Source organism: Odocoileus virginianus, chromosome 15 (assembly GCF_023699985.2).
Source record: "Odocoileus virginianus isolate 20LAN1187 ecotype Illinois chromosome 15, Ovbor_1.2, whole genome shotgun sequence".
Classification (NCBI taxonomy): domain Eukaryota; kingdom Metazoa; phylum Chordata; class Mammalia; order Artiodactyla; family Cervidae; genus Odocoileus; species Odocoileus virginianus.
Genome location: NC_069688.1, coordinates 58,753,603 through 58,770,534, shown reverse-complemented (window position 1 = coordinate 58,770,534; position 16,932 = coordinate 58,753,603). Strand labels below are relative to the sequence as shown.

The 16,932-nt window shown below is 39.8% G+C and overlaps 1 protein-coding gene across 1 annotated transcript in view; it reads left to right on the top strand.

The window, feature by feature from the left end:
• The first annotated feature begins 942 nt into the window (after positions 1 to 942).
• Positions 943 to 16,932, top strand: part of RIPK2 (receptor interacting serine/threonine kinase 2) — a 39,113-nt gene continuing 23,123 nt past the window's right edge. The window contains exons 1-3 of the mRNA XM_020870023.2: positions 943 to 1,372; positions 10,208 to 10,361; positions 14,292 to 14,447. Coding sequence (XP_020725682.2) covers positions 1,200 to 1,372; positions 10,208 to 10,361; positions 14,292 to 14,447 — 483 coding nt within the window. The 5' untranslated portion in view covers positions 943 to 1,199. The remainder of the gene's footprint in view (positions 1,373 to 10,207; positions 10,362 to 14,291; positions 14,448 to 16,932) is intronic.

Below are 16,932 nucleotides of genomic sequence, written 5' to 3'. Positions count from 1 at the left end.
GTCCTCCCTACTTTTTGTTCTCTTTCTCCAGAACTCTTAGTTTGTAAACTGAATGAATGAATGAATGAATACGAAAAGTTTTCTCAGCACTTTTTGTAGCAAAAAGCTTATTTAGAAATAAACTACAGATTATCAGACCATAGCTTTAAAGCTAAGCAATTTATTTTAAATTACCAGATTTCAAAACAATCTTTATTACAGCTTCCATTACTTGCAAAATGTAGCATTGCTACTCACGTTTCGGGCAATAAAGAAATACAGGAAGCGTTGAATTTCCCTAAGCAGAAATCCCTGATTCAACTCAGGCATTTCCTATTAATTACGTTTCAGAACTCATTAAATGCCTAGCACGAATTTGCTATTGTGTACAATATCTGCACCACACGTTGCAAAACAGCCATTTCAGCAGCAGACAGGCGTTTAAGGTAAAAAAGACGAAAAGATGCTTCCATCGTTTTTTTTGGTTGGTATTAAATACTGCGTTCTTCCCAGATCTATGAGAAAGAAATGTTTACAGTCTTATCTGAAATCAGAGGGAAGGGCTCTCTCGAGGTTATTTTTCGATCTCTGGCTGTAATACGGGCGTCAGGAGTAAACATGGATGAGGGGAAGAAAAATACGTTGCCAGTAGACTGGACCAGAGGAGTCTTCCAGGGCAGGAGGGCCTGCGGACTAACTGTGAGGGGTCTGAGGAGAAATTTCCTCACAGGAAACCCTTTCCAAACCCTCGCTGGTCGGGGGCGCGGAGAGAAGACGCACTGAGCGCCCCAGACGCCTTTCCCACTCCAAGGCCGTCGCCCGCGTCGCGCCGCGCCGGCCCGGGACACGCGGTCCCGGCTCCCCACGGCCGTGACCTCGGGCTGGCGCGCGGGAAAGCCCCCGGCTCGGCGTCCGCCCGCTGACGTCACTGGAGCGTCTGAGGAGGGCGGAGCTCCGAGCGGAGGGCTCCAGTAGCTGCCGCGGCCTGGGGGGCCGGGTCGGCGACAGGAAGCCGGTCTTCGGAGTGCCCCGTCGCCTCAGCGTCCACTTGTCTGCAGAGAGAGTTCGCCCGGGCCTTGGATAAGGAGCGTGGCGCGGGCCGCCTGGGGGATGGACGGCCTGGCAACCTAGTGTCCGGCCCCGCGCCGGGGCGGAGCTGCGGGCGCGGCGGGCACTTCCGGGAGCGGCCGGCTGCCCTAGGGCCGGCGCGGCCCGCCACCATGAGCGCGGAGACCGTCTGCAGCGCCTTGCCCGCCATCCCGTACCACAAGCTCGCCGACCTGCGCTACCTGAGCCGCGGCGCGTCCGGCACCGTGTCGTCCGCCCGCCACGCCGACTGGCGCGTTCAGGTGGCCGTGAAGCACCTGCAGATCCACAGCCCGCTGCTCGACAGGTAGGGCCGCGGCCCTGCCCGGCTCAGAGGCTCTCATCCCGGGCACATGGGCTCCGGAGCCCCGACGACGGTGACCGCTTCCCCTCGAAGCGGCCCTTCAAGGCTTAGGCTCACCTGGGGGGAACGGCCGGCTTCTCTGGAGATGCCACCATCTCGCTTCTTGTCACTGCTTTGGTATTTTTTTTCCTGGGCTTCTTTTCTCCAGACACCAGAGCCAGCAATCACAGCCCCACTCTAAACGTCCTCTCTATTGATTTTCAGTTGTGTTCACTTCGTTTTTTTCTTTTGAAGTCGAACTCCAGGGTCGCACCGCCCAGTGGGTAACTCTTAGCCACACATAGCTGCTGAGCGCTGAAAATACGGCTGTCTGAACTGAAATGTGTTCTTAGTGGGAAATACATGCTAGATTTTTAGCACTTCCAAACTTATCTCATGCATAATTTTAAATGGTATGCTTAGATGGTATGTTTTGATATGTTGTGATAAATATATTGGTAAAGTTCACTTCGCATGTTTCTTTCTACCTTTTTTTTTTTTTAAGTGGCGACTTGAAAATTTCAAATTGTATAGGTGGGTCACATGTTTTTATTGACCAGCACTGCTGTAGAATCTGGGACGTTTTGCTTTGGGCTTTTTCTTGTGGTTTTTGGTTTACTACACATAGTCAGAAGAGTTTAGACATCAAACTCAATTTAGTTTCTCCTCACTCTCACAGGAAAGGAAGTCTGTCTCTAGAAGAAACTTGTGTTATTTTTGCTAACAATAAACTGGAATCAGAAGACTGTTAAATGACAAAACTTTTGAATGCCTCTCCCAGTGAACAATTTTAGTGTACTATCCAGATTTCATGGGAGGGCTAGCGTTAGTTTCTGTTTCCAAGAAAACCTTTCAACTATATGTATTGGTCAGTAAGTTTAGTCACCAGTCTGTTTTCCTTCCGGTAGAAATCTAACTAGGCTCTGCATTCAATTCTTAGCAAGTTAACCCTTTCTTCCCCCTCCCCCATGAAACTGAAAGTCTCTCAGTCGTGTCTGACTCTGCACCCCCATGGACTATGCAGTCCATGGAATTCTCCAGGGCAGAACACTGGAGTGGGTAGCGGTTCCCTTCTCCAGGGGATCTTCCCAACCCAGGGATCGAACCCCCTATATCATATAAGTGAAAATACACCATGGTAGATGCCTGATTAGCTGTCAGTATCCAACAGCAGGTAAATTCCTCAGCTTCAGCGCTGCTAATGTTACTGACTTTCATTTGCCTGTGGTTTTTCTTCACTCTCTTGCTATCAGGCTTGGATGGGCAAGGTCCCACAGTAAGTTTGAGATACCTCTAGGGATTGCTTCCATTTTTTGTATACCATAATTCAGATTAGTGAGATACAGGGTATGTTTACCCTAGGTCTTGAATTCTGTGTAGCAAGTGCAGGGCAATTACATGTATGTGTATGTATATGTAGTCAACTTTGAAGGGTGGTGATTGACTAGAGAGGGTGGATGTATTTTAGAATCAACTTAAAATATATGGAAATCGAGCAGTTATGGACTCATTAGATATTTTAAAGCAGGTTGATCCTCCCATTTTGGATGCTGCTTCTCAAGATTTTTAAGTTTTGTGCCATTTGGAGCCAAGAAATGAAGAGGGAGTTCACTTTCCATGTTCATTAACAATTTTCATAATCCCAAATTCCTACTAAATTGGGTAGGAAATTAATTCTGCCTTCAAAGAAGCCTTAAGGACCAATGCAACACTCTGGCATTACTGCGTTGTGTATTTCCTCCTACTTGTTACCTAGAATGTTAACATTAGCTGCGTTTATGACGTCTGAGCGTAGGACTGGATTTGCAGTTGACTCACAGGATATCTGTGTCCTCACTTATAAAGTGGGAGTAACAAATACATGTACTCCTTGGGCTCTCGTGTGTATAATGTTTGCATTGTTCTCTGAAAGAAAAGAAAAATTTAAGTTTATGTGCTGTTACATGTTCTTATTTTAGTGATTGGTGAGTCATTCTCTATAACCTGACTTCTGCCCAATGAATGGACCTTCCCCAACAATCTCCCAGCTCCTTATGAGTACATGAGTTTGACTGGTTGTTCAAACACCTTGTGTAAATAGTTTAACTGTTTTGTGACTGAAATTTTCTTTTTTGCCAATATGTGTATAGAAGCTGTATTTTACATTTCTGGTTTGTTTGTTTGTTTTTTAATATATTGGGTTGACCAAGAAGTTCATTCATATTTTTCTGCAAGATGATGTGGAATAACCCAAATGAACTTTTTGGCCAACTCAATAAAAACCTATTTTTAAACTGTTTTTGTTTATTCTGTTTTCCCACTCTCTCATTTTTTTCGAAATATGACTTCAGGAATTTTCCTTCGCTGATTAAGCAGTGATTGGAAAAAAAAAAAAAAAGGTGTTAGAACCCACAATTGCAATTCAAATCTGACTGTAAACCTGCCACTTATTATTAGCATGAGCATTAGAAAATTATTCATTTATCTAAGCCTAGTTGGCAACCCACTCCAGTACTCTTGCCTGGAAAATCCCATGGACGGAGGAGCCTGGTGGGCTGCCGTCCATGGGGTCGCACAGTCGGAGACGACTGAAGCGACTTAGCAGCAGCAGCAGTGCTCTCATAGGGATAATAAAACCAACTTTAGTAAAGTGACTGATACATAATAGGATCACAAGAGAAGGAAGAATGCATACTCTTAATGGGAGGAGGAATTAGTATGTTAAGTATCACCAAGATTTCCCCTAGCATGCCCTCTCTATAATTCTCAGGGTCTAGGAACTCTCAGGTCAGTCCTGTGTTTTCCCTGCAAAGGTGCTACTCTGTAACTGTCTTGTTGACCTACAACTCTTAAGGCAAATGCAGACCTGTTTCAATTTAGTGAACAAATTTAATTAAAGCTGGTCTCAGACTGGTATAATTGGTTGCCTCACAGTTGGGGTACTAAGTGTCTGAAGAACAGGAAGAAGGATAGAGGCTCTTTATGTATTTTTGTAACTCTTGAATTTTGAAACATGTAACTATATTACCTATTCAAAACATGGATGGCTAATATATTTTTGCTTTATTTTGTTTATTGTTTGTTTTTAAAAGAAGCCTCATAGTCTGGTCTGGAATGTGTTGTTTTTCAGCAGCCATTCATCAAGAACTTGAGTGGTTTAAACAAAAGCACCCAGAGAAATTATACATTATGTGCAAGATGACAGTTATATGAATTTTTTAATAAGCTTTTTAATGGAAGCATAACGGGTATAGAAAAACACAAATGTAATTGTTTAGCATGACATCACAAAGTGAAGATAACTATAGTCACCACCCACATCAATAACTATGTCCCTTCTTAGTCATTACTCGTCATCCTTCCCAAGGGTGATCACCATCCTGAATTCTAACACCAAAGATTAGGCTTGATAGAGGTTAACCTTGATAGAAATTAAATGCATAATGTATCTTTAATTTCTGGCTTCTCTTATCTAACATTGTAAGATTGATCCATGTTGTTACCTGGAGCAGGTAACACTCATTCATTCGTTTTCATTGCTATACAGTATTCAGTATTCTACTTTATAACACATTTATTTATCCATTCTATTGTTGATAGGCATTAGAGATGTTTCCAGTCTTTGGCTATTAGGACAAGAGCTTCTATGAACATTGCTGTGTATGTCTTTTGGTGTACACATGTACACATTTGCGTTGCATTCTCTTATTATGTCTAGTAAACCACTTGAGGAATTTTTTGGTCCCTGCAGCTTCAGTCTTAGTGGTTTTGGAGATTTTAGTACTCAAGGGAGGAATGCTTCCTAGGAAACATGGTTTCAGTGAATTAGAAATGGACATGGCTTGCTGGCAGGACTTTTTCCTATAGTTAACCAGTGCAGGGCAGGGGGGACATTACTGACCGAGGAGAAAAATTCCTTTTAAAAGGGAGAACTTGGATTGCTGTTGCACAGTGGAGTAAGTCCCTGGAGAAGGAAGTGGCAACCCACTCCATTATTCTTGCCAACAAAATCCCATGGACAGAGCTGGTTGGATGAGCCACAGTCCATGGGGTCACAAAAGAGTCGGACACGACTGAGTGACTAAACAACAGCCATCATCATCGCTTGCCAAATAGCTTCTACTAGAGATTGAAAGTGAAAGTGAAAGTCGCTCAGTTGTGTCCTAGTTTTTGCGACCCCATGATCTACACTGCATGGAATTCTCCAGGCCAGAATACTAGAGTGAGTAGCCTTTCCCTTCTCCAGGGGATCTTTCCAACCAAAGATCAAACCCAGGTCTCCTGCTACTAGAGATGATTCTTTTTCTAATACTGCTGCTACCAATACTAAATCATCCACAGTAAAAATTGACAACAAATCCAGTTCCCTTCCTTTACATCTATATGTGCCATATGTTATATTTCCTTAACAAGGTATGTTATACTCCCTTAATCAATAAAGCCAATCAGTCATCACAGCCTGGGCATTCTATTCAGCTAGTGTTTTTCTTCCCATTTCCACTGCAACCTTTATAGTTTCAGACCCTCATTGCTTCACATTTTTTGTTGTTGTTTTGCTTTTTTAAAATTAATTTTATTGGAGTAATAGTTGCTTTACAGTGTTGTATTTCTACTGTACTGCAGACTGAATCATCTGTATGTCTGTATGTGTGTGTGTATATATATCCCCTCTTTTTTGGATTTCCTTCCCATTTAGGCTACCACAGAGCGCTGAGTATGCTGAAGTATACAGTAGGTTCTCATTAGTTATCTAATTTACACATAGTATTGATAATGTATATATGTCAATCCTGATCTTCCAGTTCATTCCACCACCCCCTTTCCCCACTTGGTGTCCAATGTTTGTTGTCTGTGTCTGTGTCTCAATTTCTGTTTCACAAATAAGATCATCTATACTATTATTCTAGAATCCACATATATGCATTAATATACGATATTTGTTTTTCTCTTTCTGACTTAACTTCACTCTGTATGACAGTCTCTAGGTCCATCCATGTCTCTGCAAATGATCCAGTTTATTTCTTTTTTATGGCCTAGCAACAATATTTCATTGTACACATGTACCACGTCTTCTTTATCCATTCATCTGTAGATGGATATCTAGGTTGCTTCCATGTTCTGTCTATTGTAAAAATAGTGCTGCTGTGAACATTGGGGTGCATTTATCTTTTGGAGTAACGGCCTTTCTCTGGGTATATGCCCAGTAGTGGAATTCCTGGGTCATACAGTAGTTCTATTTTTATTTTTTGAAGGAACCTTCATACTGTTCTCCATAGGGCCTTATCAATTTACATTCCTACCAACAGTGCAAGAGAGTTCCCTTTCTCCACAACCTCTCCAGCATTTACTGTTTGTAGATTTTTTTTAATGATGGCCATTCTGATGGGTATGAATGATGTCTCATTATAGTTTTGATTTTCACATCTCTAATAATTAGTGATGCTGAGCATCTTTTCAAGTGTTTGTTGGCCATATGTGTGCCTTCGTGGAGAAGTGTCTGTGTAGGTCTTCCACCCATTTTTTGATTGGGTTGTTTGTTTTTTGGTTTTTCTTATTTTAACTGTTTGTATATTTTGGAGGTTAACCCCTTGTCAGTTACTTCATTTTCAGTATTTTTTCCCACTCTGAGGGAGAAAATATTGGCAGATATTTTCTTATTTGTCTTGTTTATGGTATCCTTTGCTGTGCAAAAACTTTTAAGTTCAATTGTGGCTCAGCAGTAAAAAATTCGCCTCTAGTATAGGAGATGTGAGTTTGATCCCTGGGTCAGGAAGATCCCCTGGAGTAGGAAATAGCAACCCACTCCACTTTTCTAGCCAGGAATATCCCATGGACAGAGGACCCTCGCGGGCTGCAGTCCATAGGGTGGTAAAGCCTAGCGGGCTGCAGACACAACTGAGTGAATGAGCTCGTGTGTGCATAATAAGCACAGATTCCATTTGTTAATTTTGGTTTTTATTGACATTAAGAGGTGAGTCAGCAAAGATCCTACTATGATTTACATCAGAGAATCTTCTGCCTATATTTTCCTCCAAGAGTTTTACAGTGTTTGGCCTTACATTGAGGTCTTTAATTCATTTTGAGTTTTGGGTATGGCATTAGAGGGTTCTAATTTCATTCTTTTACAAGGAGTCATCCAGTTTTCCCAGCACTACGTATTGAAGAGGATGTCTTCATTGTATATTCTTGTCTCTTTGGTCATAAATTAGGTGACCATATGTGCATTGATTTGTTTCTGGGCTTTCTGTCCTATTCCATTGGTCTGTATTTTCATTTTTATACCAGTACCATACTGTCTTGATGACAGTAGCTTTGTAGTATAATCTGAGGTTAGAGAGCCTGGTTCCTCCAGCTCCATTTTTCTTTCTCAAGGTTGTTTTGGGCTATTTGGGATCTTTTGTATTTTCTACAAATTGTAAAATTTTCTGTTCTAATTCTATGAAAAATGCCATTGGTAATTTGATAAGGATTACATTGACTCTGTAGATTGCTCTGGGTAATATAGTCATTTTCACAATATTGATGCATCCAGTCCAAGAACATGGTGTATCTCTCTGTATATTTGTATCTTTAATGTCTTTCTTAGTGTCTTAGAGTTTTCTGTGTACAGATCTTTTGCTTCCTTAGGTGGATTTAGTCCTAGGTATTTTGTTTTCTTTTTGTTGCAATAGTAAATGAGATTGTTTCCTTAATTTCTCTTTCTTATCTTTCTTTGTTAGTGTATCGGAATGCAAGAAATTTCTGTGTTTTAATTTTGTGTCCTGAAACTTTAGTAAATTCACTAATGAGCTCTAGTAGTTTTCTGGTGGCATCTTTAGGATTTTCTATGTAAAGTATTGTGTCATCTGCAAACAGTGACAGTTTTATGTCTTCTTTTCCAATTTGTATTCTTTTTATTTCTTTTCCTTTTCTGATTGCTATGGCTAGGACTTCCAAAACTATGCTGAATAATAGTGTTGAGAGTGGATACCCTTGTCATGTTCCTGATCTGAGAGGAAATTCTTTTAGTTTTTCACCATTGAGAATATTTGCTGTAGGTTTGTCATATATGGCCTTTATAATGTTGAGGTAGGTTCCCTCTATGCTCACTTTCTGGAGAGTTTTTATCATAAATGGGTGTTGAATTTTGTCCAGAGTTTTTTTCTGCATCTATTGAAATGATCATGTGATTTTTATTCAGTTTGTTAATATGGTTTGTCATATTCATTGATTTACATATATTGAAGAATCCTTTTATCCTAGGGATAAATCCCACTTGGTCATGGTGTATGAAGCTTTCAGTATGTTGTTAGATTTGGTTTGCTAATACTTGGTTGAGGATTTTTGTGTCTGTGTTCATCAGTAATACAGGCAAGAATACTGGAAGTGGGTTGCCATTTCTTCCTCCAGGGGATCTTCCTGACCCAGGGTTCAAACCTGAGTCTCTTATGTCTCCTGCATTGGCAGGCAGGTTTTTACCACTAGCGCCACCTGGGAAGCCCACTAATCATTGGAAATGCACAAGTCAAGACCATGATGAGTTTGTATGTTTCTTAAAAAGGTTTCTGGACAGCTTGAGGTCACAGACTGTATTTTTGTATCTGATTTGTTATTTGCCTGACATGTACACCCTGCTTTGTTTATCTTTGGTTGGGCTAGGTCTTCGTTGCTGCACGTGGACCTTCTCTGTTTGCAGAGAGTGGGGGCTCCCCTAGTTGTGGTGCGTGGGCTTCTCATTGCGGTGGCCTCTCCCGTTGTGCAGCACAGACTCGGGTGCGCTGGCTCAGGTATTTGTGGCACAGGGGCTTGTTAGTTGTGTCTGCAGGGCCTGGAGCATGCAGGCTTCAGTAGTTGTGGTGAATGGGCTCAGTAGTTGTCACCCGCTGGCTTAGTTGCTCCATGGCATGTGAAATCGTCCCAGACCAGGGACTGAACGCAAGTCCCCTGCCTTGGCAGGCAGATTCTTAGCCACTGCACCACCAGGGAAGTCAGCAAACTTGTTTTGTTTTGTTTTTTAACTTAATTGTTTCCATAGGGCTGAGCACTGTGGTTTATTCATGATGAAAGTTCAACACTTATTTCTTTTATGAATGAATAAGGAAATATCTGGAATCCAGAGTTAGCCCAGGAATGTTATAAGCATTTATCTTTTCTCAGTGTTCTTTTCCTGAGTTCCAGCCTATAATTTCTGAGTGTTATTGACCCTTATGCCACTATTATAATCTAGTCACTAAAATCTACAACATTTAAATGTTTTAATATTCAGGATATTTAGAAAATTTTTACATGGTATGCAACTGTAACTGGAGAAGGAAATGGCAACCCACTCCAGTACTCTTGCCTAGAAAATTCCATGGATGGAGGAGCCTGGTGGGCTATAGTCCATGGGATCACAAAGAGTCGGACATGACTGAGCGACTTGACTTGACCTGACCTGATGGAACTGTAAAATTTAAGGTAACAGTCTAATCAAATTTTATCATTTTAATACAATGGAAACTTATGTAATTAGGCCAAGCACCTGTCATTTTAATACAAGTACTTTATAAAGAAACATTGTCTTCTTTCCCTTTCCTAGGAAAAGTACAGCTTTAATCCATATGTAGCACTTTTTTCTGTCAGTGGTTTATATATGTTATTTTGATCTCTAAACAGACCTATGGAATATGTAGGGTAGATATTATCCCTCCTTTAAATATAAGAAACTAAGAAAAGTTGCCTAATTTATATGAGGTCAAAGCTAATGAATGAATGAAAGAATCCAGAATTAATTAATATTATGGGCATGATAATTGTGTATTTTTCATTATTTTGAAATAATTATGCTTTTTTTTTCCTTAGTGAAAGAAATGATATCTTTAGAGAAGCTGAAATTTTACACAAAGCTCGATTTAGTTACATTCTTCCAATTTTGGGAATTTGCAATGAGCCTGAATTTTTGGGAATAGTTACCGAGTACATGCCAAATGGATCGTTAAATGAGCTCCTACATAGGGTAAGTACTACACATTTTCAGTGGCTGGAACTCTGTTAGTTAACCGATACAGTGCTTAGTTTTACATGTGAGCCAAAAATAAGAATGATGACAAATAGTTGCAGTGGTAAAATTTCACCATTTCTGGCTTCTTTTGTGTTGTTAAAAATACTGTGGAGCCAGACCCTGCATTCTAGTCACTTAGATTATGCTGCTTAGGTTCCTGAGGCTTACACTGAATTTCAGTATCCACAGGTATATATATGTGGGAGAGGAGCAGGAGACAGAAAAGATAGACTCTTCACACTGTACAGTTTATTATTGGTTTAAGCCAGCTTTTATTTTATTTTATTTTTTTAGCCAGCTTTTATTTTATGTTAAAGACAATTTAGTATAGTAATTAAATGTTAGTAATATCAGTTCACAAAGTTCTGAATTAATAGGCCAAATTATCTATCTCTGAGTATCAAATACATGAGTTTTTCCAATAATAGGCAATGGCATAAGCCATATTAACCTTTTTCTCAAAATACCAATTACTCTGTCTTTAACTGTGAAAGCCATTAGTAAACAACTTTGAGGGGGGGAGGTCCTCATTCTCAAAATGTGTGTATTCATCTATTGTTGTCTGCTTAACCTTATTAAGATTATCTCTGGCCTGCAGTTTCCCTCAAGAAATATTTTTAAATACCTAGGTCTGTTTTGTGAGGGTTGCTTTACTTAAAACTGAGTAGTAACATAACCTGTAAAATCCAGTCACTGAACACTCCTAAATTCTGGTGCATCCCAATGTTCCATAAGCAAATGAGGAAGCATGGGTGCCCCATCACCACTCATGGGTGACTTCCTCTTTGTTTTAGGACGCACCACATTCTGTTTGTGACGGCATGATCTAGAACAAGGGCAGAGTAAAGTGACTAGTGTCAGTGTGTAAGATTTGTGTAACCAACACAGCAATTAAGATACAAAACACAGTTTCCTTTTTTTGAATGAATGTAAGCATAGATTCTAATGTTTTCCTCCCATACCTCAGCACCCCAGTAGATACTCTGGTACCCAAATTTGGAGCCCATTAGAAATTCTAGAGCCTCCTAAGGGGCATTGCTGATTTCTGGATGGAATCATAAAAGACAAGTTGAGCACTCATCTACCATCTTCCCCAGTGATTATCTACTTCTTCTGAGTATGTTCATCTTCCTGGGCAGCTGTATTAATGTTTAGGTTAGGAAAACTATTTAAGAAAATTCAGATGACTGTTGTTTGTCAGTACCAGGAAATAAAGGCATTACATTTGTAATGTTTCTATATTATATATGGAATGCAAAAGTAGGAAGTCAAGAGATACCTGGAATAACAGGCATGGTTAGCCTTGGAATACCAAATGGAGCAGGGCAAAAGCTAAGAGAGTTTTGTCAAAAGAACATGCTGGTCATAGCAAACAGCCTTTTCCAACAACCCAAGAGACAACTCTACACATGGACATCACCAGATGGTCAATATAAAAAAAAGATTATGTCTTTGCGGCCAAGGATGGAGAAGCTGTATACAGTCAGCCAAACAAGACCTGGAGCTGACTGTGGCAAGATCATGAGCTCGTTATTACATGATTCAGACTTAAAGTGAAGAAAGTAGGGAAAACCACAAGGCCATTCAGATATAACCTAAATCAAATCCCTTATGTTTATACAGTGGAGGTGATGAACAGATTCAAGGGATTAGGTTTGGTAGAGTGCCTGAAGAACTATAGACAGAGGTTTGTTACATTGTACAGGAGGCAATAACAAAACCATCTCAAAAAGGATGCAAGAAGGCAAAGTGGTTGTCCAAGGAGGCTTTACAAATAGCTGAGGAAAGAAGAGAAATGAAAGGCGAGGAAGAAAGGGAAAGATATACCCAACTGAATGTAGAGTTCCAGAGAATAGCAAGGAGAGATAAAAAAAAAAAGCCTTCTTAAATGAACAATAGAATGGGAAAGACTGGAAATCTCTTCAAGAAAATTGGAGATGTCAAGGAGAACATTTCATGCAAGGATGGGCACGATAAAGGACAGAAATGGCAAGGAGCTAACAGGAGCAGAAGAGATTAAGAAGGAGGTAGCCAGAGTTTACAGAAGAACTACACAAAAAAGGTCTTAATGACCTGGATAACCATGATGGTGTGGTCACTCACCTAGAGCCAGACATCTTGGAGTGTGAAGTCGAGTGGGCCTTAAGCGTTACTGTGAACAAACCTAGTGGAGGTGATGGAATACCAGCTGAGCTATTTGAAAGTCCTTAAAGATGATGCTGTTAAAGTGCTGCACTCAATATGTCAGCAAATTTGGGAAATGCATAGTGTCCACGAGACTGGAAAAGGTCAGTTTTCATTTCAGTGTCAAAGACACGCAATGCCAGAGAATGTTCAAACTACCATACAGTTTTGCTCATTTCACATGCTAGCAAGGATATGCTCAAAATCCTTCAAGCTAGGTTTTAGCAGTACATGAACCAGGAGCTTATAAATTTTCAAGCTGTATTTAGTAAAGGAAGAAGAACCAGAGATCAGATTACCAACATTCATTTGATCATGCAGAAAGCAAGAGAATTCCAGAAAAACATCTTCTGTTTCATTGACTGTGCTAAAGCCTTTCAATGTGTGGATCACAGCAAACTGGAAAACTCTTAAAGAGATGAGAGTATCAGACCACCTTACCTGACTCCTGAGAAACCTGTATGTGGGTCAAGAAACAACAGCTAGAATCAGACATGGAACAAGGGACTGGTTCCAAATTGGGAAAGGAGTACAACAAAGCTCTATATTGTCACCCTGCGTATTTAACTTCTATGCAGAGTACATCATGTGAAATGTTGAGGTGGATGAATCACAAGCTGGAATCAAGATTGCTGGGAGAAAAATCAACAACCTCAGATGTGCAGATGATAACCACCCTAGTTGCAGAAAGTTAAGAGAAACTAAAGAGCCTCTTGATGAGGGTCAAAAAGGTGAGTGAAAAAGCAGGCTTGGAACTCAATGCCATAAAAACTAAGATCATGGCATCCGGTCCAATCACTTCATAGCGAATACAAGGGGAAAAAGTAGAAGCAGTGATGGATTTTATTTTCTTGGACTCCAAAACTCAGCGTATTAAAAAGCAGAGACATCACTTTGCTACAAAGGTACATGTAATCAAAGTTTTTCTGGTAGTCACATAGGGATGTGAGAGTTGGACTATAAGAAGGGTGGGCACCGAAGAATTGATGCTTTTGAACTGTGGTGCTGGAGAAGACTCTTGAGAATCCCTCGGACAGCAAGAAGATCAATTCAGTAAATCCTAAAAGAAATCAACCCTGAATACTCATTGGAAGGACTGATGCTGAAGCTGAAGCTCAAATATTTTGACCATCTGATAGGAAGGGCCGACTCATAGGCAAAGACCCTGATGCTGGGAGAGATTGAAGGCAAAAGAAGGGGGTGGCAGAAGATGAAATGATTATATAGTATCAACAACTCAATGGCCATGAATTTGAGCGCAAACTCCAGGAGATAGTAGAAAACAGAGGCACCTGGCATGCTGCAGTCCATGGGATCACAAGTAAGTGGGACACAACTTAGCAACTGAACAACAACCTGGAATGAGAAGACTTGTAGAGTATAAATATATGTGTCTGGGTATTATATAAAAATAAACTATCTCAACTGGAGAAAGAGCGCATACCATGTAGTTACATTGCTAGTATACACTAAAAGGAAGTACTAGTACTGTAAAGTCATTATTTTCTCTGTAAGCAAATAAGATCCGAGGATGTTAAAGAATGTCAAATAGATACTATATAATAAAATAAGTATATTTTGCCCTATACTTAGTTATACTAGATATTTAGTTTATACTATTCCTCATGGAATATTTCATTTTCGAAGTGGAAATAAATTTGGCCACTAATTTTAGTTTTATTTATTTTCATATATATGAAGAAAATCGAGTATCCTGATGTTCCTTGGCCATTGAGATTCCGTATTCTGCATGAAATTGCTCTAGGTGTAAATTACCTGCACAATATGAATCCTCCTCTACTTCATCATGACCTGAAGACTCAAAACATCTTATTGGATAATGAATTTCATGTTAAGGTAATTACTGTTTTTCAAAAAAGCTCATCTGCATCCTTGTGTTTAATAGTTTTAAAGACTTTTTAGTTAATTTTTCTACCTTGCTGGTTTAATATCTCTGCCTTTTCCATGGCCCCTCATTCAGTGCCACTTCTTCCTGCTGCAGTGGGTTAGTTATTCCTAGACTACAGATATTGATAAAACTACAGTTCAGATACAAGGTCATTATATTCTTAATTTAAATTGTTAAGTATACCTTTATTTAATTTTTATTTTGAAATTATTAGAGATTCTTAGGTGGTTGCAAAGTAAAGAAGTCTCATGTACCCTTCACCCAGTTTCTACCAGTGGTTACATCACATATAATTATAGTTCCATTTCAAGGCCAGGAATTTGACATTGGTACAGTGCGCATACGTAGTTTGTAGTTCTGTTTCACTTTATCTTGTGTAAATTTCTGCAACTATTATAGCAGTCAGGATACAGCACTATTCTATCACAACAAAGATACCCCTTATACTATCCCTTTATAGTCAGGTTCACCTTCCCTCCATCATCCCTAACCACTGTCAACCAGTAATCTGTTTTTCATTTCTATAATTTTGTTGTTTTGACAATGGAATCATACAGTGTATGATATTTTGAGATTGGCTTTGTTCATTTAGCATAAGGCCTTTGAGATCCATTTGAGTCTTTGCTTGTGTCAAGAGTTGGTTTCTTTTTCATTGATGAATAATATTCCATGGTGTGGGTGTACTAGAGTTGTTTAACCATTCACTTATTGAGAGAGATTTGGTTATTTTTAGCCTTTGGCAGTTAAAATAAAGCTCCATTGAATAGTCCTATACAACTTTTTGAACAAATGTAAGTTTTTATTCCTCTGAGATAAATGCCCAAGAGTTTAACTGCATGGTCATATGGTAAAGTATGTTTAGCTTTTTAAGAAGCTAGCTATTTTCCACAGTGGCTGCACCATTGTACATTTCACCAGCAATGTATGAAAGACCCATTGTATGCACCCTCACCAGCATTTGGTATTATCACAGCTTTTTATTCTGGCATTCTAATGGATGTATAGTGATATATCACCATGATCTTAATTTTCATTTTCCAATGATGTTGAATAGTGTTATTTATTTATTTGCTATCTCTATATCCTTTTCAGTGATGTGTGTCTTCAGATCTTAAGACCATTTTCTACTTGGACTCTTTGCTTTTTTACTATTGAGTTTTAAAAGTTCTATGTATTTTATAGATGTAAGTCCTTCATCAGATATGTATTGATAGTTTGCAGATCTTTCCTGCCAGTACAAAGTTTGTTCTTTTCATCCTTTTTAGCAAGGTCTTTCATAGAGCAAAAGTTTTAATTTTTTTCTTTTGTGATCATGCTTTTGTTGTCATGACCTTTTTTTTAACTTTGTCTTCTAGCTTTGTGTCATCCTCAAATTTAATTAGCTACTTTTTGTATCTTCAAGTAATGATTACCTGTTACCCATTACAGTGCCCAAATCAGAGCTTACACAGCATGGTGCTGAAACCTCCCTTCAGGTCAAGATCAGGCCTTTTCTTAATTAGGACTTCTGGAGAATAAGCATTCGTTTTCTTTGGCATACTCCTAAAAGAGCCGTTACACAGCCCGTTTTTCTCCTTTTTTTTCATACAAGTGTTACAAAAGTCCTTCTCTGACTGCTTTCCCAAGTGTCATTGTTACCATGTCCAACTTTATACTGCTCACCATGCAACAGGGCCAATAAATCAACAGATGAGGTGTTGGAGCAAGGGATAGCAACTTTATTTGGAAAGCCAGTAGACCGAGAAGATGGTGGATGAGTGTCCCAAAGAACCGCCTCACCCACGCTAGAATTCAGGCTTTTGTTTTTATGCTAAAAGGCGAGAGGGTGTGGATGGTGGTGGCAAGTCTCTTGGACCTTTTGTTTTTTTTTGTTTGTTTGTTTTGTTTTTTTTTGTCTGGTTTTATTTTTTTATTAGTTGGAGGCTAATTACTTTACATCATTGCAGTAGTTTTTGTCATACATTGAAATGAATTAGCCATGGATTTACATGTATTCCCCATCCCGGTCCCCCCTCCCACCTCCCTCTCCACCCGATCCCTCTGGGTCTTCCCAGTGTACCAGGCCCGAACACTTGTCTCATGCACCCAACCTGGGCTGGTGATCTGTTTCACCCTAGATAATATACATGTTTCGATGCTGTTCTCTTGAAACGTCCCACCCTCGCCTTCTCCCAGAGTCCACAAGTCTCTGAGTCTGAGTCTCTTTTTCTGTTTTGCATATAGGGTTATCGTTACCATCTTTCTAAATTCCATATATATGTGTTAGTATACTGTAATGGTCTTTATCTTTCTGGCTTACTTCGCTCTGTATAATCGGCTCCAGTTTCATCCATCTCATTAGAACTGATTCAAATGAATTCTTTTTAATGGCTGAGTAATATTCCATGGTGTATATGTACCACAGCTTCCTCATCCATTCGTCTGCTGATGGGC